Below are 27,278 nucleotides of genomic sequence, written 5' to 3' on the forward strand. Positions count from 1 at the left end.
ATTCCAGACTTCTCATGAATTGTTAGTCTTGATAAAAATAAAGAGTGAGTGCCAGCTCCAATTTAAGACTGCCACTGCACATTTCTAAAAGTAACATGCAAACCTAATGTGTTGAGATGGTGCTATGTGAAGATTTGGTAACAATGGGCAACAAATAATTAACCACAGTGTACGAAAATAAAGTAGAAATTTAACTTGACAATCAGAGCAATCTGTAGGTTTTCAGACAGCTAAGTCCTCTGTATGGTTTTCTGTATAACTACATATAAACTTATTATCTAGAGGTTGTGCCATAATATGAAGATGATTATTTTACTTAATGACAATACTGTCTTTGATACTTTGCAACGACAAATTTGTTGGGAGATTATTGATAAATTGTAATACTAAGTGGGAATCAAAATATCATTTAGTTGAAATTAAAAAAAAATACAACTATACTTTTATATTACTTGATCAATATTTTCCAGGTTATTAGATTTTCTTTTGAAAGTATGGACAGTTTAATATAAGCAAAAAACATTTTAGAATAAATAGAAAACAATAATTTGAACTACCATGACTATGAAATGCAAATTGCCTTCAAAAATGTCTTTTTAAAAATTCTCTTTCAGGGACGAAGCTGTGAGCTTAATTACAATGATTGCCTTATACAGTCCTGCTCCACTGGGTTTCTTTGCATTGATGGAATAAACAATATCACCTGTTTACCTACTATTCCCCAAAGCAAGAAAACTGAAATGGCTGAAGTGTTTCCTACTGAGATTTTAGATAATGACCTTCCAACAGCCCTAGCTGTGTCTGTGGAACTTCCGTCTAAACTTACTACCCCTGATTTTCATGCGGAAGAGATGTCCCAAGGTAAGAAGAATAAGCTTCTCAGTCATATATTTATCAAACTTCTTACCTTACTAGTGCTTTCTAAATGATTGGAATATTTGAAGTGTATCAATTTTCATCTTCATGTTGTTTTCTACTTCTATACTACCTTCTGTTCTTGTAATTTAATCCACTGTCCTTTCATAATTACATGTTTAAACATAATTGGAAAATTACAATTTTCTCTCAAGAATATTTTTCCCCAGCATCTTTCACATCTAGCAAGGAAAACTACACTTAGCTTGGTTTTCAGTCTGCTTTGCGAGAGTGTAAAATCTCATGTGCGTCATATCGTGTTCATCTCTGTCTGACCCTAATGACAATCTGTCCATCTTCCTATCAAAGTAATTTGCCTTACTCCTCAGGGACTTTGGTTTTCCATTCCAAGTTCACATCTTTTCTCAGTGCTTTCTCTTCTGTGCATCCAGATGTTTTTCACTAGAAATGTCTGCAACTAGGCTCTCAACACATCTGCCATTCTGACTGGTTTTAGTGACTTTGGGGGGGAACACAAAAAATTGTCTGCATTCTTTCTTTTTAAATATCTCAGGGCTATAGTAATAGAAGTGCAACATCTTATTTTAAAGGTTGTATCTTCATTGTCACCTGTTCATTTAACTAAAGCTAGTATTATACATCTAGCATGTGTGTAATGCTGTCTTTACAGTTAGATTCAGAATTTTTGCCTATCTAGTCTTTCAGAGTATTTATTGTTTAATATATCAGCCAATACCTGTTTTTATTTGGGTGAGTTTTAATAAACATTTGATTTGTGTACAGACTAGTATTTTAGGGATATACCTACGGTGTTTTTTTTTGTTTTTTTTTGTATGTGTGTGTTTCTGTTGTGTTGTTTTTTTTGGTTGGTTGTCTTCTTAACAGGTAATACTCCTTCATGTAGGTAATGAGACTGAAAGAAATGCAGTTATTAATGCAGTTACATCTGTACCTCTTCCAAAATACCATGTCAGCTAGTTTGCTGATGTCCTTTATGGATAAGATATGTAACTCATTCATTTTATATTGATTCCCAGCAGCAGTTGGATTTAGAAAATTTAATACTTTTGTTCTGAGCGCTGCCATTTGTTCTGGTGCTGGCCCTCATACAGAATATGAATAATGGGAGGATTTGCATTTACTCAGCTCTTGAGGTCACTAAAACTGCTTCTGTGCTTGTATTAAAAATATGATTTTATATGCTTTTATTAAAAATACGATTTTCTATGCTTTTATTAAAAGTATGGTTTTTCTGTGCTTTTATTAAAAATATGATTTAAAGAGTTGTATTTGCTATATAATATCTTGCTAAGACTGAATGATTTTTGGTGGTCATGTAATTTGCTGCAGACTTAGTCCAGAGCCAGAGTTGCTCCTTTTTTTTTTTTTTTTTTTTTTTTTTTTTTTTTTTTTCCTTAACATTTTTATCATTGAAGGTCTTAAAAAGGCATATATTTTCAGCTGAGGGATACTTCTGACCACTAATTTGGCAAAACCGAGCTATCGACTAGGAGGACTCAGTGCCACTGGAGAGTCTTCAAGTGTTTAGGATAGCAATCTCAACAGATGTTCCCTCTTCACACTTTCTTAGTTCTGCTGTTCAGGTCTCAGTAAAAATAAAGACTTGTATCGCAGTAGTACATGGCTACAGATTAAAGATCAGTACTTCCTTCCCAGCATAATTATGATGCAATCTCATTTATCTCTAGTTAATAACACTTTCTGTTTTCCCTACACAAGCCTCATCATTAGAGCAGCACCAGACTGTTGTTTTATCTGCCTTAGACATGAGTTCAGTAATTAGTAGCATACCAGGGGCTGAAATAGAATTAAATAGTGAGTCAGTGCTCTCCCATGGTTTACAGTTTACAACTGCTTCTGTAAGTGCAGCTTCAGTTCTCTCTAGGTTGCCTCAAAAGGGTCCCGAAGAACTGTCAGATCTTTGTAGGTTCAGAAGAACAGTGGAGATTACCAAGTCCTTCAAAAATTTCCTATTCCCCTACTAAGATATATATTTATAAACACATACCTCTTCTTATTTCATTGGTTATTCATGAAACTCAAATGCAAACATCTCTTCCTAGTGAGTCTGCTAATCTGCTAATACTTTTTCATCCATCAACCAGAGACTTGCAAACGTTAAACCACAGTCTGCTGATTCTTTAAGTGAATTAAGCCAGATACGTGCAAAATGTTCTATGGCTAGAATAAAACCCTCTGATGTATTCCCAGACCAAGTTCTGCGCAGCAAACAGTCTCCATTTTATGAGACATTTTGGATGAACTCAGCAATATTAAACAGCTGCTATGCACTAGTGGGATCTACTGCTACTACTTCTGGGTATTCATTTTCTTCATCTAGCAAAATAGCACAATCAGTGGAGTTCACAGAACTGTCATCCTTGCATCCCACCACAGAAAATACACGCACCAATAGGACTGTCTGTTCTGTCTTTGTATTCACAAAAATCACATACACTATTCCAATTCATTCTGTCTCTTTTTCCTTCCCAGACCATCTCTTTAGAATCAACATTTTTAGCACTTACATCCTTTAAAAAGATAAACATCAACTTGACAAAAAGATTAACTACTATCAAGCAGCTGACAACAGAGGAAATTTAACAATTACTGAAGTCAAAGCTCTATGATCCAGTTATGGAGCTCTGTTCCTTGTTAAGTCTTTCTTAGAGGCACAGCCAAGTAGTGTATGTATTTCAAGAACTAATTTTAACCCACATAATAAATAGTAGCTCTGAGTTCAAAACAAATCTAATTGTAAAATCAGGAGATTCTAAAAATATTTTCAAAAACAAACTAGCAAGTGCTCTTGATTTGTATCTTTTGATTGTAGAAGCTTTATTTATAGACTTACTTGCTGAATACTCTGATAAGTTCTCATTATTGAAATCTTGTACTAATGAGTTATCTTACTCAGTTTTATCTGCACAAACCCTATCTGCAAATGTAAAGTCATAAAATGTTAGTGACAAAGCATTTATCTTCTCACACCAGTTATCCTGCTTTCAGTTCTCCCTTAGAAGATGTTAGCAACACCACTGGAACACATGGGCCGAGCAGACACTGCTGCTTTACATCCTAAGGAACTTCTCTTGGACATTAAAACTCCTTTACCCAGACTTCAGTGTGTATCTGCAGTGGGTTCTGTTTCTGGCCCTTTTCAGCTGATGTTTTCTCTTCGGTTTCTCTTTCTGTTCAGACAACTTTTTTGAGGTGGTGGGGTGTTTTTAACAAAGATAAAAGTGTCCGTCAGGGTTGCCAGATGCTTGAAAGGGATTTATTTTAATCAGGCAGCAGCTTGTTCAATGGATATCACACCTGCTACTGTACCTGGCACAGATGGTTGTTCTTCATGCTCTGCCATATACACTGCTAGATCAATATAGAATCAGGCTGGAGGCTGCTGTAATGCTGGCAGGCAATCAGCAACTAAACAGTTTCACTTCATTACAGTAAACTTTTCAGAATTTTGGGTGTAATTTTCATTAGACTTCCATATAAATTCAGAAGGTATCTCTATGGTTACAGTATATGAGTGTTATTATTAACATGTTTAATTTTAGAGGAAAAAAATGCATTTTAATTTCTTTAAAGGGTCTATTTTTTAAATATGATATAATTAAATAACCACATCTGATTCCAAGATGGGAGACAGACGATGGCTATGTTTTTTGAAGATGGATAGTACTTTTGTAAGAGCATTACAACTCATTCAGAAAGAATACCAGGAATTAAAAGAACACACAAAATCCTGTGAATTCTAGAATTAAATATTAGGGAATATTGATTGGTTTTGACTGTGTTTCATTCTGTACTTCTATAAAAATACATGCTACAAAACGAATACATGCCAAGGAGAAGTTTTTGACTTCTTGTTTTTTTTTGATTTCAGTATTTGCTTGCTGATTTATTTAGGGAGAAAAAATGGTTTGTATCATTGATTTCAATCCCTTGAAAAACTTAAAAGGAATTCTTGATTATGAATGTATAAAGAGGTGCCAAAAGAACAGTTCTTTTCCCTGTGAGTGCTTGCCTGGGCAGATTTAATTCTCAGTGTGCATACATAAGTAAACATCAAATTCTTTTTTTTCCCCTTTATTCTTTGATACCCTCAGAGTGAAGTAATTTGTATGGATTAAGCCACACACTTCCCGGTCGTTTCTTTCAATTCCTCTGACTTGTTTGGCACCAAGTGAACTCTTTGGGGCCCAGATTAATACTACTTATTTGCTTGTATAACATCAAGACATATAAAAGTTGCCTGGATCATAAAATTGCATACCACAGTTGAGCTGACCATCCACTTCCTCTTTGAAAAACATTAGGAGGCCCAAATACACCAAAAATTACAGAAACACGCTTTTCTTTCACCTTGTCTGTAACAGCAAAAGAGATATTTTTCTTCTAGACCTTCCTCTTACAGAGATTGCATGAGAAAGCAGAAGGAGTCTTTAGAGGTCACTTCCCAAGCGGAATACTGCTTGGGAATTACAGGAGACTGGTATCACTTGCCATAATTCCAGTATCCACGTGTTCAAAAGACACAAACACAGATAAGTTCTGAGGTACGTGGAAGCAGTCCGTAAAAGGCAGGATCTTTCATCTTGTGGATGTGTATTTTAAGCCTTTGTATAATGCAGTACAACATCAGTAGATGGCAAAATACTTCAAAAAGATGACCAGTACTATTATTACCACTTCAAAGCTGACAAAAATGAAACACAATGAGATAATAATAATAATAAAAATACTAAAAACACTGAGTATTCTGTCAGTGACAGAACTGAAAACTCAGTTGTGATCTCTTAGCCCTAGCTGAGTACTCCAACAAATGTGTAATGCTATGCTGTTCTAACAGAAGATAATCCTTAATTGTCCTTGTCTACAGTGTCCTCATTCCACAGTCCATCTTTCAAACTTCAGAATTCGCTTCAGCAAACAGTTCTTAAATACTTACTACTAGTTGTTATAAGTGGCATCTTTCAGAGTAGGGTTATTCATCACTCTTCATATCTGACACAGACCAAAAGGAGAATTATCAGTAGATATCCAACTGAGGCTGATATGGTCACTACAGAACGAAAATTGTACATATATTTGTATATTACAAAGCTTATTCAACAGTGGCAAGGTACACCTGATTTTAATTGGAAGATACACTTTGTTACACACTATTTCCTACTCACAGTCACTAAATGAAAGCCATTATATAGTACATAGAGACTACATAAGGAACTGTGTTAGGTGACATTACATCAAAGAAACCCTCCCGTTGAGTCACAAGGGTCAGAGTGGACACTTAGGTTTCTAAACAACTTGAGTGGGAGAGGTAAGGAGCCTTGGTGCAGCTGAATCTGCTCCTAGTCCCAGGCTTGGTCAACAGTTTATGACTAAAGGATCATATGCATTATATGAATCCTTAATGCTGCTTAACTGAGATTTTAGCGTGATCACAAAGCACCATTCGAGCACACTGGCATGCTGTCACTCTCCCAATCCCCTTACTGACTACCTGTGATGACAAGTCTCCTAGCACTCTGTACAAGTTGTCTGGGCCATCCCTGCCCACGGGGAGGTCCTGGTGTGCCACCCACAGCCGTGTCAGGAGAGCCCAAAGGGCTCTTGGGCTGCTCACTATTTACAGGGTAAGATGAACGGCCTATGGGCACATTTGCATACCGATGTTAGTTTCTCCCAAATTTGGCACAAGTTGCACTTTCTTCCAAATTCTTGCAGTCCTTGGCTGTGTGTCCTCTGTCTCCTCAGGTTCCAGGATAGAGCTGGCATGGCTGGGTGTACCCATCACAGCTGCCCACGATGGTTAGCTGCTCTGTTAGGCCTGATGCTCTGCTTAACCAGGGGGTGAGGAGGAGTACACTGTCAAAGTATAAAGCTACATATGCAAGTTATATATATTGTGTAAACACATACCCTATTATATATAAAATGTAAAATATGCTCACAAACACACTGAGACATGTCTGTACACGTACACATTCTGTACCCCTGATATAGACAGACATGTTCTATACTACCCATATAAACTGTTTATAGTTTAGTCACATTAAAAAATATTTTGTTCCTTTTGAAAATACTGGCTTTTACCTCACATCATTGAATAGTTAATTCTCAGATCAATAATTCTTCATATTCATCTCACTAACGTGCTATATCTGTAAAGTAAGCAATGCTTCTGTGTTCTAGACATTGTGTAGATATTAAAAACAAGTAAACTTTCAATATTTGTTAATGTCATACTTTCAAATCTGTTACTTGGTCTGTCATAACTTAATGCAGAATGATCAGGAAATGAGAGAAAGGGAATGTGTGGCTAACTTTCAAAGCAGGGTCAGTTTTTGGTATGAATCCCTTATGATCTAATTAAAATGATGATAGTGGGGAAAATGATAATGCAGGTATAGTCTATTACAATGAAACCTGGAAGAGAAATTTCAGAAAGTATAGAAAAAATAAATTTAAGTCATCTGCAAAAATATCACAATCAAATATGCATAAATTCCACAATATTAGAGCATCCGTGGCCCATTTATAAGAAAATGAGATTGTGGAAGTGTGAAATAAGTGTTTTGTATGTTGCAGTATAGAAGAACTTTAAACAAGTAAATGAATGACAAATCACACACTGTAAGGTTTGTCTATCCTAATGTATGCGTTCCAATAAACCTTTCGGTATTGAATCATACATACTATTAAAAAATTACATACATACTATTAAAAATGTTCACTCTGTATCTGAAGAGCATACAGCTGGTGTTGATCAGGTGATGGGGTATTTGAGTCTTCATAAAAAGTGAGGTTAAATGTCTACTACTGTAATAATTTAGTTTCTGACTATGTAGAAATCCTTCACATTTTCATTCATTTTATTATGTACTCTGAGTAAGAGGAAAATAAGCTTGATTAAGCCAGTCTGTTAAATTAGGTCGCCTCACTTTCATTTCAGGAATATTTTACTAACAACAACAAAAGATTTATAGTTATAAATGCCAGAGTTTTACCTATGATGGGTGAAATTTTCCTTATAGGTTGACCAAGCCTGACAGCTGTGTTCTGCCTTTTAATCATCAAAAAATGTTCCAGTAATATTTAAACATTGTCTTGACTTTCTATTGTCCTTCTACATAGAGGTTCCTTTTGCCTGATATTCCTAGGACAATGTCAGCTTGCAGCAGAGAGCATTGTGATATTGGGAAAAAAAGGTTGTGGCATACATGCCAATGACAGCAGATTTCAAGTGCCAGGAATACAGAAGCCACCTTGAGAACCGTGTCAATGATAGTCAGCAGCTCCTGTCACTCAGAGTTTCAAAGCCAGTGGGATCTAGGAGCAGATCTATGGCCTGGGACTGATCGACTGGTTTGTTTTTCATAGTAACTCACAATTCTGTGGTAAGGTTCCTGCTGTATTTATATAGGTTCAGCTTGCAGATTTTTGGACCAGCAGAACTATAAAGCATTTGTGCCTACATTCATGAGTATGGTCAAGAATATAGGCAAGAGTGATGTTCTGATATCTTAAAATTTCACTTGTGCTGTGAGTTCTGAGAGTCTAAAAAGACTACGTTTAATTTTCTTTACAGAACAGCAAATAAAAGATATGAGGAGTTGCATGCAGCTGGCGTTTTGCATATAAATTTTAGAGCAGTTAGTGTAATTACTGAATTTCCTTATGCTTTGCTTTTAGCCCGTATGTTGAATATAGTCAAAATAAATCATAACAATCAATTTCTGCAGTTTAAAATGATAGCAAAAGTTATGGAGTGAAGAGACCCTAAGAACTTGTCTAAGTCTACTAAGTAAGTTTAGTAAGAATTTCTCTCATTATTTATTTGAACAACCTATTAGTTTGTGTAATATGAGCTGCATCCCAAATGCTGAGGTTGCTCTTCAAAGGTACTGTTACATGCCCTGGAGATAAGCAGGCCTTAGGGATGATCTGGCAGCATTCAGGAAGTAGAAACAGTGCCAATTCCTGCAGCTGAGTGGCAGAAGTAAAGCTGTTAAAAGATGGAGCTCTGGTAACAGCCACTGGGACCTGAACCAAAGAGGGGACCACAATAGGAGGGATGCACTATTGGATTCATGTACAAGGTCTGTAATTATGTGCTGATAAACATTGCTCAAACATAGCTACCTGCATTTAGATTCTCTTGCATAATGACTGGAAAATAAGTATTACATTTACCCTTTCTCTAAGGCTGGAGGATAAAAAACATCAAGGATAAATGAGGTATGATTTTCCTTGCAAATAATAACTCTGAGCAAACTTAACCTGTATTTAAGTTTAAGTAATGAGAACTCTCAGACTTCATCCTGCTAAGAAAACATAATCAATAGGTAAGGGAAAATAATTGTTTTCTTGAACTGGTGCATCTCAGAAACATTATCTGTTGATTGAGATCTGTACCTAATGTGGACATTGCACTGAGGCAGAGGAAGCGTTGGCCAAACATCATGCATAAGTCTCAGATTTGTTTTAAAATCACATCATATTTCTGTAGAAGTAAAGAGGGTAGCATTATTTTGAAAATAAATAAAGAAAAAAATGCTGCAAATTTCTGTGATACATGCTTTCAAGTGAAGAAGTTGTGTGTTGGGGAGGGTGGACAAGGAGGGTGAGGTAGAAGAGAGGGGGACCATGTAGGTTCAGGAGAGGATAAGCTGAAGTGTGTGCACTGTGAGGTAACAGTGTATCAAAATCAGGCAGGAAAACTGGTCAGGAATGTGAGAGCATTCAGGATGACAAGTTTAGGAATGAGCCCTGAAATAGTACAGCAGGTTATTGGCCCTTCCCAAATTTCCCTCAGTTTCAGTAGAAATGTTAATTCTAAAAGCCTCCACCATTGTCCTGCTGGAAGCAAGAAGCAATATCTCATGAATAAAGTGGCAGTCCTCCTAGAGAGGTTGGGTCATGTAGGCTCACTATTTTACTCTTTCAGTGTATCTAATTTTAACAGGTTTGTAGAGTTGTGAGCAAGGGTGGGTTATGCACCTCAGACCTCGGACCAGGGGGTTCGTCTTGTTTCAAGTACACAGTAAATCTTTATGTACAATTATGGGAAACATAAAATGACTTCATAAGCCAATCCTATTTTTTCCTCTGATGTCACATGGGTCACTTTCTCATAAAGACTGAACTGATTACTCAATACTCTTGAGATGATTATGCCTGATTAACAGTATGTTGCTCTGTGGCTTGACTTGGCCTGGCCAGCAATTTGTCGTGCATAACTATTCTTTATTTTCTTCTTAAAATTAAAGATGATGCAACATGTTTTTCCCTATTAGTAAGTACACAGCACGGAGCTGGACCAAATTCTCTCTAGCATGTGTTGTCTCAGATCTGCCTCAGACATGCTTTGAGTACCTTTGTGTGCCTCCTTCCTAGCATTGGCAGGGTACGTGTAACTACACAGTTGGTAATGAACCCTAGTTGTTATGTGAAGATGTAACAGGATAGGTGAAAAGGTGTTGGAACAATGCCTTTTCTGCATACCTGAGTAGGTCAAGAATATACCAGAGGAAAAATATTTCACCCTTCTTATTGGCTGGAATTTACTGCTCCACAACTAGAGGTTGTAACCTATGACTTTGGGGTACTATTTTCTATATTTGGGGAAAAAATGATTTAGCCTCTCTTGGCATAGCTTACTGTAGAGGCTCTTTTGTTCCCCCAAGGTGGGCAGATGCTAGGTAATCCTTAGTTAGAGAATGATTTACAATTTATTGTTGTCGTATATTCCAAATACCAAAGAAACTCTGCAGACTTATCAAATTCAGTTGTATCTATCACAAGAAGTTACTGTATTAGTAGTTCTAATAATAATGTAAAAAATAATTTAAGAATAATAATCATGTTTAGCACTTTTTAGTGTTCAGAATGTATTGAGTATCACAATAAATGAGTCTGAAAGCTTGGAAGGCAAAAAAAAACCAACAAGGTACTCACTGTAGGAATATGAGTTTAAGGTCTAGAGTTTCTTTCATGATAGGAGTAGGAGTGAAAGAAGCAGAATAGAAACAGGAGTTCTCTTCCCATGTAGCACTTCTCCCAGTGCAGCACTATGTCTCTAAAACCACGAGTATGTACTTTCTTGGTCAAAGTACTTCCAGTTTCTCTAGTTTTCATAGTTTTCAATCTGAATATTCAAACGTTGATTTTCTTCTCCTAACTTGGAAGGTTAACTGATTGTTGGCGTTTATCAACGTATATAGATTTTTTCCTTAATAGCTGGAGACTACTGAAAGTTCCTAATATATATACATGTATATATATATTTTTTTTCTTGTCACAGTTTTTTCAGGCTTATGATCTCTTAGAACTGCTAAGAAAAAGATGGAGGTTAACATGTGCAGTGTAACAGCACACTTAACAACGTACTTAACTTACAGTAAGAATATTTATTTCAATGAAAAAACTCAGAATAGTATCTTGAAGGAAAATTTAAAACACTCATTATCTTAATTATCTTCTGTGGATCTGATTTTGAAAATTAAATCTTAAAACAACTGTGGGACATGGAACAGTGTAACAGATTTTCCTTTTTCCTTTAAAAAAAAAAATCTACAGATACCATCCTCACTTACATCCTCACTTTAATCTTTTTAGAGATGGTTTCCGTGGTAACATTAATATTTTATGCATGCAGCCACATCATATTTGTGTAAGGGTGGGAATACTGGAAAAAAAAGTTTAAAGATCGTTGTACTTCAAGTTAGGATAGCAAAGTATGAAATATGCATCTTTACCTTCAGTATCGTGCATATATCACAGCTATTTCTGAAGAGGATGGAATTCTACTTAATGAAAATTTTCAGTAAATTATTTTGGCTATATTTATCTCTGTAAATTTTATTAAAACTTAATAACAGTTCTTTTGTTGGTGAGAGGAAGTAAATTGCTTTTATATATTAACAGCTCTCAGGGGGAGGTGGAATTTAAAACACAAAGGACAACCAGAATTACTGGTGGTAGGGAAGGTAATACACTGGTTTTCTTTTTCTGTGACAATGGTTTTATCCATGTGTAGACATAATTGGATAGCAGTCATTTCTGAAAACATAGCATTGGAACTTGAGATTGGAGTGACTTCCCCTTTCCCAGGACGAAGTATTTTTTGCTGTGGGACTTTAATCTCTGTGTCTTTCAAAGTCCTCACTGTGTCAGTGAAGACAAAACTTCAGCAAAGCTTTTCTGGGGGGCAGTGGGGTGGCGAAGGGACAGATAAGCCTGGAGGATAAAATCTGTTTCCAGAGTTACTGAGCTTTGTAGTGAAGATGAAGTGCAGCCTAGGCTCCATCGTCTTTCCATAAAGAGTCTGAGGATGAGCGTGCTGCGGGGAAGAGGGAGAATTCTCACCAGCAGGTCTGTAGTAGAAACACTGTACAGAGAAGCAGAGTCCTCATTAACCCCAGCTGTGTCATGAAGAGACATGAGCTCTCTCCCTCCTTATGAGAAAAACTTGGGTGTGGAATCCCTGGTAACGCTTATCTCATGAGGTTTCTGCTGTGGACTTCTATCAAAAACTGCACTGTGGATTCAGCCAGGAAGAATGGCAACGGGTGTAGGGAGATCAGTATTTTCATTAATGTACTGGTTTTGTCACAGCCTACTTTAAAGGTTTCAGACTGTCTAGAAAATGTACGAGGAATATAGACACCCAACAGAGAGCTCTGGATCTCTGGGGACAGAGGAAGTATCAGACACACAAATTACGTTTCAGATCTCCTTAGAAATCACAGACTGCCAAGGAGGTTAGATAGAAGTCCTTTTAGTGTATCACTTTGATTCTTTTAACCTGAATTACTTTGGAGGCAACTGTGCTTTCTTGCTTTCTAAAGGTGCTGTACCATGTGCATTTAGATCTTGCAAATGCAAAGAAACGCTAAAAGAATAATAAGTTGCTATTAAGAACAAAGGAGCACAATGCACAAACGGTGAGATTTGGGTGAATGAAAGTTCCTAGTTAATCTTGTGCAGTCTTCTCAAGGTTATCTGGGTATACAAATGGATTGTTGTGTTAAAAATGTAAGGACATTTTAAATTTTTTATACTCCAGTGTCTGAAAGAATATACAAGCCTAATCATTGACCTAGTTAGTAATCTTTTGTGAATTTAGATACGTAATAAAAGATTAATAAAACAATGAGCTCAGTAATGAAACCTCGGTTTAGTTTTTACATTTCAGTATAGAAAATGAGATATTGATCTTAAACATTCTTTTAAAAATTAACATCAGTTTTGCACTTCCTAAAGCATGACGGGTGCATCTTCATTTGATTAGAGGGTAAGAACTATCCAGTCAACTTTTTTTTTTTAAATTGAAGAAAGCAAAAAAAAAAATACAACTTGCTAAATGTTTTTGATTCTAAAGGGCATGTTTCAAACTTCATATTATACAATTCTTCAGAAGTTCCTTTGAAAGTTAGCCTCAGAACCAGGATTTTGGTTCTTCTGGAGCCTGTGGCTTCCACAAGCCCTTTTCGTATAGATAAGTAGATTTCAGAACTTTGTAAAGAACTCATTATATTCAAATCTGAAAGACAGTCATAGGCTTTAGGGTGATCAGACTGCCTCTAACCTGACAGACATGGATACCTTTGGATCTACTTGGGAGATATGTGTGGAAGACAGAGGATTGCAATGGCTTTGGACAATATTATCCAGATGCTGATACTTTTTTCCTTCATCATTAGCCATCTGTTTTCTCACAGGGTATTCTGTCCCAGTTTTCTCCCTGCTCTCACTTAATTAAGCTCTCCACCGCTGTATTCTCTTTGCTGCACAGATTGCTGAAAATGTAAGATTTTCTGTGTACTTGGCTCGTCTGTGTGAGGTAGTGATCAGGAATGGAAATGTTGCTGTCTCAAGGAAAGCCTTGGGAATTAAGGTACAAATCTTCATAATGATACTGAGCATTTGTGTAATGGAAACTTTACAAACTTTGCACATATTCCAGGGTGCAACCTCACCTTTCCCCAGAAGTGGACTATAGAAAGCCCTCATTGTGCATAGGAGTACTTCGGGGGCATTCTGTGGGAAGGAACATGAGCACTGTGTATTTCTGAGCGTTCATGACAGCTCATTACAAGACTCAGTATTATTGCAGCTACAGCCAGCAACTGGTTAAGACACAAGCTTATCTTTATCTTGATTCATGTTGGAGGCTTGCAGAAAATAATGGAAGCCAATGATATTATTACTTATAAGCAATACTCAAGGAAGAGTGGATGACAAGGCTGCTAATCTGAAAATATTAAATGTCTCTTTGATATTTAGAGTGAGTTTGGGCAATGCCTGACATGAAAGGTGATTTGTTTTCTGCTTCCTTGAGGTATGGCCGGGTTTTTGAAAACTTAAGGTTTGCACATGCTTCATGGACTCTTCATTTGTAACTGCACTCTGCGATTGTCATAAATGACTGTCACTGTACCACTCTGAAATGGTACACCTCTAGATGTTAGGCATTCCCACCGTTGTAGCTGATTGTATATCAGGTTATATACCCATATATCTCTGCATGACTCCACAGTATTTGGAAAAGGAAGAATCACTACTAGTTTAGCCACCCTTACTGCAGCTTTTCTAGCTGTGTCCGTATGGCCTCCAGTAAACAGCATTTGTATGCTGACTTAATTTCTGTTAATTTGGTTATAGTAGAGCTTCTTTTGGGTTCTAAGACATCTACTTTAGTAAATGGATTCTAGTATTTTGTAATTTTGGTCAAATTCCAATTCAAACTGAGTTTTAATTTAAAAAGAGAGAGAAACAAAGAACTTCATTAGTATGATTAGAAGTGGGCTGCATTTACTACGCTTACTTATTCCTTTATTTATATTAAAAATACAAGAAAAAGGGGAGAAAAATTGATGGGATTTCATTTATTTTTCCACACCATACTTTAAAGTGGATATAATATTTACTGTACCTAATTCTTAAGTTATTTCTATCTAAGATGTGTGTCTTATTTTTTTTTCTTCTAGTAATCATCTGCCTTTTTATTCTTCTTTTTTTTTTTTTTTTTTCTAACCTCAGATGCACAAAGGAAATAGAGTGCTTGTCAGCAATACTGTGGTGCTGAGTTATAATTCTGACCACCTCTAAAATGGTGAACTATTAATTCAGATGTTGCTTCTCTTTCTCTCAGAGCTTTTATTTAAGACTACTAGAGAGCCATCATGTTGAAAGATAGCTTCCTGTTGAAGACTGGAAAATAGAGCCAAGTTGTTTAATACTGACTCATCCCAAGTTCCTCAGATATGGGAGATTTTTTTCACTGTCACCTCCTGGGATTTTTTTTTTTCACATTGAATAGACTATCTCAAGGTCAAGTAGAGAACTATTAAACTCTTATTTATCTTCTCTTTAATTAAAGACAGTAGCTTCAGGAATTGTTTAAAATAATGCACTATGACAAAAACTTGGCAAAACCTCAGAATTTACACTCGTATGGGGTCAGTAGCCCAGGAGATGAACTGCAGTAGCTCACATAAATATGAATGTAGGAATGGCTGGGCTAGAAAATAAAGCCTTAAGTTTTTATTCCTTTGTTTTAATATCTACTGTAGTAAGACCATTATGATTCACCTCAAGAAATTACTCACATTAACAGTGTGCTATATGTATTAAAACTGCCAACTTCTTCTTCAGAGAAAAAACAGCCTGAATACTGCAGCCACAGAGTAAAATGAGGATTGTGCCTGCACTGTGAAAAAAAATATATAATAAGCACTTCAGTATAAGAAGTTGTCGTTATGTCACCTCTTGGTGATACTAAATTGACTTGAGAAAATGCATATTCAAGAAATAAAGGAGGCAAATTAGAGTTTTGAACACTAGCCTTCCTTGGGCATTGGAAAACATAAGTGTCCTGAGTTCATCTGAGGCAGCCTGTTTACTCAAAGAAAGCTCTGGAGCTCTGTCTTTTGATGGAATATGCTTCTGTTTGACTTTCTTGTATTCATCTATGTAGCTTCACAATGTAAATTTGCTTGCAGGCATTCTAAAAATATTTGAATTACTACTTGTGAATCTAATGAATTCCAGCATTATTTTCCTCATCCTTTTTTCTCCTTAATGCAGTTTTTCAGTTTACAGATTGCCATGCTTGCAATGTCTACATTATCTTGAGATAAGTGTACACATATGAATCAATGCATTCCATATGATCTGACTTTTCATTTGCTTTAGTTATATTTTGGTGGCTTCTGTACACATGATTGGTTTGCAAAACAACTAGAGTATCAGTCTCACTAAAAATCTCCTGGGAGAATGAAGTCCCATGTTTTTCACCATACTCTTTGTGGAATACGAGGACTTAGAAGCATATGTGAGCTCCTGAGTTTTTCACATCTTTCTCCTTCTCCTTTTCATCTTGGTGGCAAAGGGTAAATGACTAAGACTGTCACAAACTGTAATTCTAATACAATTAGTTTGGGATTTGAGAAAAATATTTGTTTTAATAGCTTTGTTGAAATCAAGAAAAGAGGAAATGCTGAAATGGGAAAATGCACTTAGGAACATAGTGTATAGTGCTATCTATGGGGGTATAAATGCTGTGTAAGAACTTTGGCATAATGGAAAGTGGAAATGAAAAAGGTTGTGTTGAGTGTCTCCTCTTAAATTGGTTTCTGAAGGTTTTGTGTATAAACTTTTCTTCTAAAATCAAGAGGTTGAAAAGGAAACAGCCAAGATTAGCTCTCAAACTTAAATTCACTTGTAAATACATCCTAACCTTACCATAAAAAAAAATAAATAAAAAAGCAGTGTATTATATAATTCATTGTGTTTAATTCAGCTGCCCCTGCAGGCAAAATGGCCATGTATTGCAGTCATTCTCTCATGAACTAGTAAGGCTGATCAGGGACTGACAGTGCTGGCATAGGAACTGCAAGCATTCATTTTTGTTTGTCAGCCTCGGTGTTATGTTTGTCCACCTGTGCTAACCTACATCCCCAAATCAGTGCTGGGGTCAAAGGATTTACTTTCGAATCTATGGGACAGAAATGGCTGTAGACTCCCTTTCAGTTTAACATGCCCATTCTATCTATCACCTCCTCCCTTCAAATGCATACTAATGTACCTGACATGGCACAATCAACAAATAAATTGTTTGGACATCTTGGGACTGATAGGATTTGCTGAGGTTTTGTGAAATGGACTGCTGCTGCTTTCCATCGAGGTAGAATTTCTGCTCTGTGCCATTCTAACAAGTTTGTAAGTCCTGAAGTCTTAGAAAATGCTAGTCTTTCTCCAACTTCTGAAAACTTTTGAGATCTTTGTATCCTTAGAGTTTTTATAATTGCAGGTAGAGTATCTTCAGTGTTTCTGCTGAATTTTGAAAATGTTGCCCTTTTTTTGGTTCTTTAATCTGTGAATGTTTTTTTCCTAAGGTACAAGTTCAAAAATTGGTACTTATTTTAATTGTTGCAATTACTTGCAATATACTCTGAAAGATTTCCATCTGGTAAATAAAAAATATTCTGAGAGTGACCTTTCTTTCCTGGAAGTCTTCCTTGTACTAGATGGTGCATATACAGAACTATGTAACATGGATGCTAGAAACATACTGGAGGTAGTTGTGGCTTTTCTGCAGTGACTGTTCTTTCCTTCTGTATGTTTTGGTAAGTTCAGATAGCTAAACCCCATTTTTATATCAGAGATATATTTTCATAGAAAATGTATTTTCTAGTGGAAATAAAATTCAAAAACTTGCAGCTGTCTGAAAAAACAATGGCATTGTATTATACGTTTCTAAATTAATTTCAGTATCTGCTAGCTTGAACCTATTCCCTCAATACTAATAGTAGAATTAGTAGAGGCACACAAAAAATGAAAAATACATACTGCAGTCTGCTTAGTATTTCCCAACTGTAAATAACCTTACAGTCAAGTCTCTTACTTTTTAAAATTACGTTTCTCAGTAACAATGAGTTGAATTTACTAAAATGTTTACTGACCTGGAGTCAAAGGTAGATAATACAAGTATGTGCACTGTGCATTGGCTTCTATCTAACAGATGATTGAAGTATTTTTCTAAGGTAAAAGTGCAAAAATCGGTACTTATTTTAGTTGTTACAATTATTTGCAATATACTCTAAAAGTGACCAATTCCCAGCTGGTAAATTAATATTCCGAGAGTGACCTTTCTTTCCTGAAAGATTTCCTTGCAGTAAGTATAAAAAGTTTATTGGTACTTGCTCCTAAGGCTGCTGCTGTACTAATTGATATTAGGTATTTTTTTTAATTTGATCCCTAGGTCTCTTGTTTGGCCTTTTTGAGCTTGTTTTGATCTTGAAGATATCCATGGTACAAGATATAAGCAATGTTCAGAGGAGCATAAAGCTGACAATGAGATGTGACTCACAATTCATTAGCAGAATTTTCATTTGGAGGGCAGGGGATCTCTTTTGAGTCATTGGTACTATGATAAGATCAATTTAAAACAAACAACAAAAAGCATACGTATTTCTGTAGGTATGCATTTCATAGGAAAGCAAATTCTGTATATAATCCTACAAGCATTTACTAATCGGTATAACACTTCCTGTCATGAATTTGATTTTTCTATAATGTGATTTGCAGAATCTAAGCCTCAGCTAGCTGTATGTGCTTTATTATACCAATTTTAAATCTTTTAGGCTATATGAGCTTATCTGCTTAAAATGTAAATCACTTTTCTTTACTTATATTTCAGTCTTAGGTACATACTTTTTTTCTTTTTCATCAAGATTTTAGAGTGGGTTTCTGTTATCAAAAGTGTGTGTGTGTTTCTCTTTAATTAGAAAACAAAAAAAAAAGCTGTTGTTATAGGTAGAAGAGGATACTTTAAATGACTTTTAGTGCATTACCTTTTTGCTGTTTAAAAGTAATTAATTAGTTATTGCTACAGTAACTGCTGAAAATATCATGCCCAGTTTGCAGAGTAACCGAGTGTGGGTCATACAAATGATATAGATGTTCTTAGACTTAATTTGAAAAAGCTGTTAAAACACTCATTTCACTGAACTTCTGCATTATAAACATTGTTTTGTGGGTTTTGTAGCTATTAAAACTTAATCCACTAAGTTTTTAATGGGTGGTTAATCTTTGTTCTTTACCAATTTTAAGTGAAAATGTTAAGTACCAGCATTAAAGTACACGTATTGCAGTAAAATAACTTCATATATACAAAAAAAAGCATTACCTCGATGAGATTATGAAGTATCCACTCATAATCAGCACAATCAATACAAAATTTCTGAATGCTTTCTTTCCAACTCCTTACTTTTAGATAATACCACACTTTAAAAATGGTTTCTGTTTTGTAGCAGTATAGAGTGCTGCTATGTACAGCTTTCACTTAAAGAGCAGTTCAGATACCTTCATTAAACAAGCTTGATACAAATTTCATTAGGTTATTCCTGGTAACCATTTCTTCTAACACCATTGCGTTAGAAGAAAATGGGTAAGAGTGTCACGAAGAGCAACAACAAATTTTCAAGTATTGAAGTATTTGCCTAATGCATAGTGTAATCTCTTGAAATGTAATTTTCTGAGCATAATACAGCATTGGCCTATGAGGTGCACTGGAGTGTGTGGTTAAGCATTGGCATGGGCTGCCCGGGGAAGTGGTGGAGTTCCCCATTACTGGAGGCATTTAAGAGATGTGTGGATGTGGCATTAAGGATCAGTGATGGGGCTTGGTAAGTTGTAATAATGGTTGGATTTGATGATCTTGACGGTCTTCTCCAACCTAGATGATTCTATGATCCTAAGTAAGCAACTGCTTACACAAATGTGTTGCATCCATGGAAATGAATCAAATAAATGATTCATTCTTCTCAGCTGTAGAGGTAATCCAATTTATTTCATAGGTTAACATGCTCTTTTCCTAAGAGACTTCAAAAGATGAGGTGAGGTATGATTTCATAACTCAGAGTCCCAGCAGGCTCAAGGAAAAAAAAAATAATGCAGTATTTCGGGAAAATAAATAGTCTAATGCATGTGACTGGCCTGCTGAAAAGACCTTTTAAAGAAAGTTATTTCCAAATTTTGTGTTTCTAAAAGGTTCACGCAGGTATGGTCTTATGTACTGTGGTTATATTTGTCCTTCTGTCTGTAGAAATGAGCTGCAGTATTCAAAGTGAATGAGACTAACCATGTTTTGATCTTCAAGTTAAAATTGTCACTCTTCCTATTCCTATAATAGTTTTATTTCCTTAATGCCTGCTCTTCATATTATTGCAAGTGACTCATTAAAAACGTTGAAGTGCTTCCAAATTACCTGAAACCGTGTAACTTGGCTTTACTTTCTGTTGTTTCACTTCAACATTTAGAGACTCTGAAGAGAGGATTTCACCCAAGGCTAGCAAGCAAGATAACTAGAAAAATTACCATATGGATTGACCTTAGACAAATTTTAAGAATAATTTGATTTATTTTTGGTCAGGTTTTTCCCACAAGATAAATATTTGAGATGTTCTGCAGCCTTCTTCGTGATGGTCAGGATTAGGAAAAGTCCAGAACATAAGAATTAATTGTGCAATCATATTCCACAGCCTTTTCAAAAATACACTTTAAGTTAAATGGTAAATAGTATAAAACACATTGGCTAATACCTGAGATTTTCAGTGAAGCAGCTTAGACTTCTGATGTGTTTTTTGTTTTTTAATTTATACAGGAAGTTTAGGCTTAAAGCATTCAGCATTTAAATTGTATTCTCAAGTGTCCAAATACAATGGAAAATTTAAATTCATCCCCTTGAAAACAAATACTAATAGCTGCCAAGTGTAGGCCTATATCCACGACATATTTGGACATAAGGTTTTTGTGGGTATTTTATATTCAGGTATAGAAAGTCCCTGTCCCTTTAGCTTTCCCTTTCCTGAATGTTCCCTTAAAAAAACAATATATAAAGTATATTTATATATATATAAAACCCTCTTGTCTTACTTCCTGAATTCTTACTGAAATCCAGAGTGCTTGGAAATAAGCATGTGCAGTATCTGAATTTGAAAGTACAAAACCAAACGGGACTTCTGCAAAGGTAATAATAGTTCCTTCCCAGTTGAAGTTATTGTCAGGATAGCTTACTATTTTTTATTTTTTTTGTAATTTTTATTTTCTAATGTAGAAAAACTATTGTGATTTAAGAATCAGTAAGTAAAAGATATGGTGTATTTCTTGAATTTTTAAGCAAAGCAGTTGATTATGAAATTAAAGCAAAACACGCACACCTGCCATGTATTTTCAGAGCAAGAGAGTTAATGAGAGACTGCTCCAGATGGCCAGGATTTGTAGCTTATTTGTAAGTTACATATAGCTTTCTTCTCAAGGTGATCAAAGCACAGTCTCCATATTAATTTACGTCTTCCTGATGGTTTATTGCTTATAAAGCACACCAACAGTGGTGCACCTTAGTGTTGACTTCAGCTGTTGTCACATTGGATTTAGCAGCTATCAAATATCACGGAACCTCAAGACAGAAATTTGCAGCTAAAAGGAATACAAGTTCTTCTAATACAATGTCTTGGAATAACTTAGGGAATGGAGGAGAAGAGAACCTGATCAGCTATGGCTTGCCTGGCCCTGTTTATTAATTCACATTTGTATTTCAAATCCTTAGTAGTCTGTTCTTCTGACTGTTCTAATTGCAGCACTAGAAAGTTGGACACTTTTCCTCTCTGAGCAATAAGTGGCCTTGTTTACACATCTAAAGCACTGAGGTTAGGGATTGTACCCACACAGAGTACTTAGAAACAGTCTACAAAAAGAGCCATAGGAAACTGGCATGGGTAAATATTGTTTTTAATGAAGAACATTAAAGCAGATAAATTCTGAAACTCTGGCAGACGAAACATTAAAAACATAAGGCAGGCCAAAAATACTTTGAAGAACAACTGACAAAGTGTGTCTAATCTAGTGACAAGTTTTTCTTCTGTACTTCAAGGGCAGGATGTCAGAAAGCAAGTTCATAAGGTTGATGGATAAAGGCAAAAACAGAGCAATGGAGACACTAGAGCCATTGCAGAGAAACTGAAATCAGTCTTTGCATCTTTACACACTTAGTTGTCTTCACTTACAAGAAACCGAGGAAACATTTAGGATGGATCTCTTCTCTAGTGGGAGTCATTAAAAGATCAGTTTGAAAATAAACTACATCAATTATAATGGGGAAAAAAATGAGAAAATGAACACCAGAATTTTTCTGTGTCTTCAGTGCCCAGTCAGTTTTAAGTAAGACATTACTGTGACACCAGAAAAGGTTTTAGGAGAAATCCAGGAAACTACAAGCCATGACTGGCATCCTGCTGTTACCAGGTAAGATAGAACTGATAATTAAGACATGGTGAATACACAAGTAAATATGACCTACTTAAGAAAAGCAAACTTTTTTTTTTTTTTCATTAAAGAGAAATTGTACCATAAAACCTACTGGAGAGCTTGGAAGAGTTAGCTGCCATATGTGTAAGGGTAATCAGATCGATGAAGGCTTCATAGGTGTCCAAAAGGCTGATGCTGAATCCCTTAAAAAACTTGTAAGGAAGTGAAGCCACTAAAGGGTTGGAGACAGTGGAACAGCAAATTTTTGCTACAGATGGAAGTCAGTAGTAAAATTCTACAAGCTAATATGTTCTTTAATGCCCTGAAGAGAGTAACTAGTGAAATGAAAACCAGTTTGCTTAAGAAACCACGTTATTCAGCTGAAAAACTTCAGAAGAGCTATAACACTGTGGGACTATATTATAAAATGGCATAATGAAATTCAATGTATGTCTGAAATGGTACACATGCATGGAAGGAAGATAAAACAAGCCTGGCTCAGTTTACAGAAGGAGACTAGGAAGAGGTATTTGGGGTTTATGCTTGATGTTTGTATCACTCACTGTTGAGAAATCATCAAAAATTTCCAAATCAAGTGTTAGGAATTATTAAGAACACAAATGGGGAATTCTATAGCATCATAGATGCAGCTTAAATATTCACATCTTGAATACTATGTGCAGTCCTGTATTAAGAAGAGATATGATAGGAAAAAACAGAGAAGAATATTCAAGTTATTTGTGTGAAAGCCATTAAAGCTTCATCTGAGCTGCAAAATAATAGGAGGCTAGTAGAAAGACTTGTATGTTTGATCTGCTCATGCCTTTTTACTGTCATCCATTTTAAATACTTCAGGAGAACAGGAACTTGTGATCTCAAACAATATGGCTTTTTTTTTTTTTAATGTTTCCTATGGCAGAATTTGGAATCCTGTCTTCAGTCTGACAGAATTATTGATTGCTTGCCATAAAACCAATGTGTTTTTTTTTTGTTTTGTTTTGTTTTTTTTAAAGGGGGGGGGAGTGAAGAGAATGGGTAGAAAGACAAAAGAAAAAAAAGATTTTTGATCATCTGTGTTAGTGAAATTCAAGAATATACTTATTTTACCTTGAAACACAAACATAGCCTGGTGTTTTTACAGTAGCATATTTTTTTTTCTTGTTTTGCTTCTGCTTTAAAGAAGACTTTCAAACCTTTAATCTGTATTTCTAATATCTAGTCACTTCCTTTAAGACCCTTACAACGCTGCTCTAAACATGTTACGTCCCCATTTTCTATTCACCACCACCACCTTTATTTTATTTATTTATTTATTTTTATGTGTAGTGCAAAGAAGCCATTAAATGAGTTGAATGATACACCTAGGGATGACTTCTGATGTGAGGATTTTCACGGGGAAGGACATATGGTTTCTTTGTCTCATGTTGATTTCTGCTATCTTGCAGTTCCTACAGTCACATTTTCCAGGCTAGAGGTGTAATGAGTTGCAAGAACCTTGAACATGTGCTCCAGGGGACTTGCTTTTTACCAACAAAAGGATAATGAAACTGAAAAGTGTGTTATGAGCCTGTATCCTATTTTAACTTCTTCTTCTATAAATGTGGTCTTGCACAGAAACAGAGCTTAAGTTTCTGGCTTCCTCATGAGAGCAATAATGTTGACAGTTTTTGAAATACAGTTACTATCAAAAAAAGCTCCTATTGTCTTTCTCAGCAGGAAATCCTATGAAATGGCTTTGCCTAGTGGAAGAAGGAAATACAGAGTTGACTAAGGTAGAGCTAAGGGAGCAATTGTACCACGTGGAAATTTCTATGTTAGTTTGGTCAGTGAAAGTCACAAATTAGATATGCCAATTAAGGGCTTTGTTGTTTTGTGGTTTTTTTTTTTGGTTAAATAAGGAGCAAGCAATAATTATCAGTGTAAGGTTGGAAAGTTGCAGTAGCTATGCTGGTTTAATGATTTATGCTGAAATTGTACTTGATAGTTGAGGTGAGTAAACCTTGTTACATAAATCACTATGAGGTTTTCAAACTCCCTTAGGCCGGTTAGAGAACTAGGGTTGGAAAGGGCTTATTCAGGCAAACATGAAACCGGTCTTCAGGATTTGGGGATTTCTACCAAAAATAATTTTGAAAATGAGGAGCAGTCACATCTTTTAAAAGGTGCCTTTTTAAGAATTTCTTCATTTTAACATTTAGAAAATGAGGAGGCTTCTTCTGCCACGTATTTTCTTTTAACATCACCTAAAATTATGTGAAGTTCTTTAGGCTACAGTGTTCAAACTGAGATCTGAAATGTATGCCTATGTTCACAGTTAGGTATGTAGCTACATGCCCACACTTAACAAGACAGAGTCCTCTGTTCACACTCTTCTAGGATTTTGTGTTATTTTTTATTGAAAAGCTATGGACTTCTAGTTTGTCCTTGTGTTAATTTCACAATGTGTTTGTGTTTCTGCTTGTCACCAGCCTGTAGGGCCAAGCTCCTTACTCTGTCTTTGTAAGCTTTTACACTGCTTTATCCTTTGATTTTTATTTATTTATTTATTTATTTATTTATTTATTTATTGCTTCCTTGTAGACAGGATCTGTTCACATCATATTCTGGGTTATAGCAGTTTCATAGGATGTATAGGAGGTATCCTTAAAATCTAACCATCGACAGGCAGAAAACAGATTTCAGTACTTTTAGGCTGTAAATGGCATAAAACACTGGGATTGTAGCTTGATGAATGCATGGGCGACTGAACACAAGGTGTCAATACAGAAATTGTATTGTGTCAATACTGTTTCTTCCTTCCCAAATAAATGTGAATGTAAAAGTGCTCAGGATGCCAAAAGTTCTAGTACCCCAGAGCAGCAGAATGTGATTACTAAATCTCTCAGGTCAGGGAAAAATTATCTACAGTTTGTTATATTGCTTTTGCATATGCTGGGGAAGAGTGTAGCAAACCCTAATCGTCTTGTTCATCACCCTGGAGGTGCTGGTAGAGCTTATTGAGTATCACAAAGGTACAGATTTACTTGAATTTAGCTTAATTTCCATGTAACTTTAAAATAACTAAGTAAAAATTATTTACAAATAAAGTATGGGAGAGTTAATTGTACCTTAGCATAAAATGTGAAGATTCTTCCATACCCCTAAGAAAATCTTCAGCAATAGTTCTAATGATCCAGAAAGCAGTGTTTTAACATGGAAATTAAAATTTATGAAAGTGTAACTTCACAACAAAACTGTTTCAAACCTACTGCAAAATAGCGTGGTTTTCCTTTCTGTGTGTGCCTTGACACAGACCAGTAGAAGAGAAGGTGGAAAATAGAGAGGGAATTGAGCTTAAATAAGATTCTAGATGCAGAAGAGAATGGGAAAGCCAGCTCAAAGTGAAGAACCAAGAGTTGATTTTGCAGTGCAAAAAAATAAATTGCGAAGACTGAAAGACAGAGTGCTGAGTTGGGAATACAAATGAGTTGAAATAACAGTGGGGAATGGCAGAGGTGCTAAGACTCGTCTGAACAGAAGGCAGGAAAGACATGATAGGAGGTCCAAAAAGCATCTTTTGGATAGCACAGCTCTTGTGATATATTTTGCTTTTTTTTTTTTTTTCATATAACTGGGCATTATTTTTTTCTTTCCTCTATGATAGTAGCTAGATTAACTTAATAGAACCATCCTAAATGTATGGATGGACTTGTGAATTTATGGAGTAACATTATTATGAGACTGTTCAATCTTATTATATTCCTTTTTATTCTCTTTCCCTGAATTTTCTTCACAAACATAATGTTATCTTCTGGAACCCACTAACAGCTTGGACCAATAAGTAGAGTATGGTCTGCTCTGCAAATATAAAGCAGTTATTCAATGACATATTTTCTGCGGAGAATCTATTAACTCACCTATCACCCTGCCATGAGGAAGAGGAAGCGCTGTTTTGCTGCTCTTCATTAGAGAGGGAGCAAGAGGCTGCTGATGGGAACAAAGTCGCCATACAGGACAGAAGGTAGTGTTTTTTTTATTATAGACTGGCGAAAAGAGACTTCTGTCATGCCCTGAGATAAAGTCAGGACAGGATAAACCAAGATACTGTGTTGCATTAAGTTGACACCGATTTAAGACTTTATTATCTTTCTATGTAAATTGGAATTACGGCTGGAGAATGAAGGACTGACTACTTGAAGCACAGTTGTATAATGCTTGGTCTTGTAACAACAGAGTCTCTCTGGAACAAAGTTTTATAGTTACGTAAGGACTATGAATTTTTACATCCTCTAAGGCATATGTAGCTTAAAACTTAGAGACTATGTTTGACAGCCAAAATCTCCGTGTAGTCTGTACTGAGTCCCTTGGAAAAAGTCTTGCTGTCACCTTTAAAGTACAGCTACGTGCCTGCTCCCTGCTTTTCTCAGATGCCTGTCATTCTCTGTTCACGTTACAAATTCCTTTTCTTACAGTATTCACCCCAGCAGAGTGTGGTTGCTTTTAAGGAAGGAGCACTATCCTTTTTTCTCAGCTTGCTGTGTTTCTGCTCACCAGGTGTGTGATAGGTGGGCTAAAGCAAATGGGTATTTCCTATTTGTTGAAGGTAAACTGTGAACAAACAAAAAAGGATATAGCTTTTTTCATTGCTTTGTTAATGTCTACTTTTCAAAGAGTCTCTCTTAGAGTACAGAAAACATTGGTTAAACTCTTATTTGGAGGTGCAGAAAGGAAGGGGGGGAGAAGGCAAGTGTCAGGGAAATCGGATAAATGTTCACTCTAAATGAAAGGAGCTAGTCATGTAAGCAGTCACTGAGGAAAATATTCCAAAATACAGGGCCTAGAACCTAAAGTACCCTGGGGATCTTACAAAGCACAAGAAAATGGATTGTGCTTTTGTTTGCAACAGGATACAAGCTTAACCAATGTATTTCCTCAAGTGGGTAACTTAAGAGGTATGTGTTCCTGAAGTCAGTGAGGAGCAGTCAGTGTTTTATCAGCTCACAAATGTATTCATTAGATTTAGTAAGTGTGTGGTTTGAGGGGCAGATAGGGTGGGGGTAAAAGATAGGATGGGGGAA

General features: G+C 35.9%; 1 protein-coding gene across 1 annotated transcript in view; it reads left to right on the forward strand.

Annotated features, from left to right (window-relative positions):
- Window positions 1–27,278, forward strand: part of EYS (eyes shut homolog) — a gene marked incomplete at its 5' end in the record, with an annotated part of 718,160 nt that overhangs the window by 351,590 nt on the left and 339,292 nt on the right. Inside the window, one exon of the mRNA XM_082756672.1 lies at window positions 615–861. Within this exon, the coding sequence (XP_082612798.1) occupies window positions 615–861 (247 nt within the window). The remainder of the gene's footprint in view (window positions 1–614; window positions 862–27,278) is intronic.

This window comes from Aythya marila, assembly GCF_965140915.1.
Source record: "Aythya marila genome assembly, chromosome: 3".
Taxonomy (NCBI): domain Eukaryota; kingdom Metazoa; phylum Chordata; class Aves; order Anseriformes; family Anatidae; genus Aythya; species Aythya marila.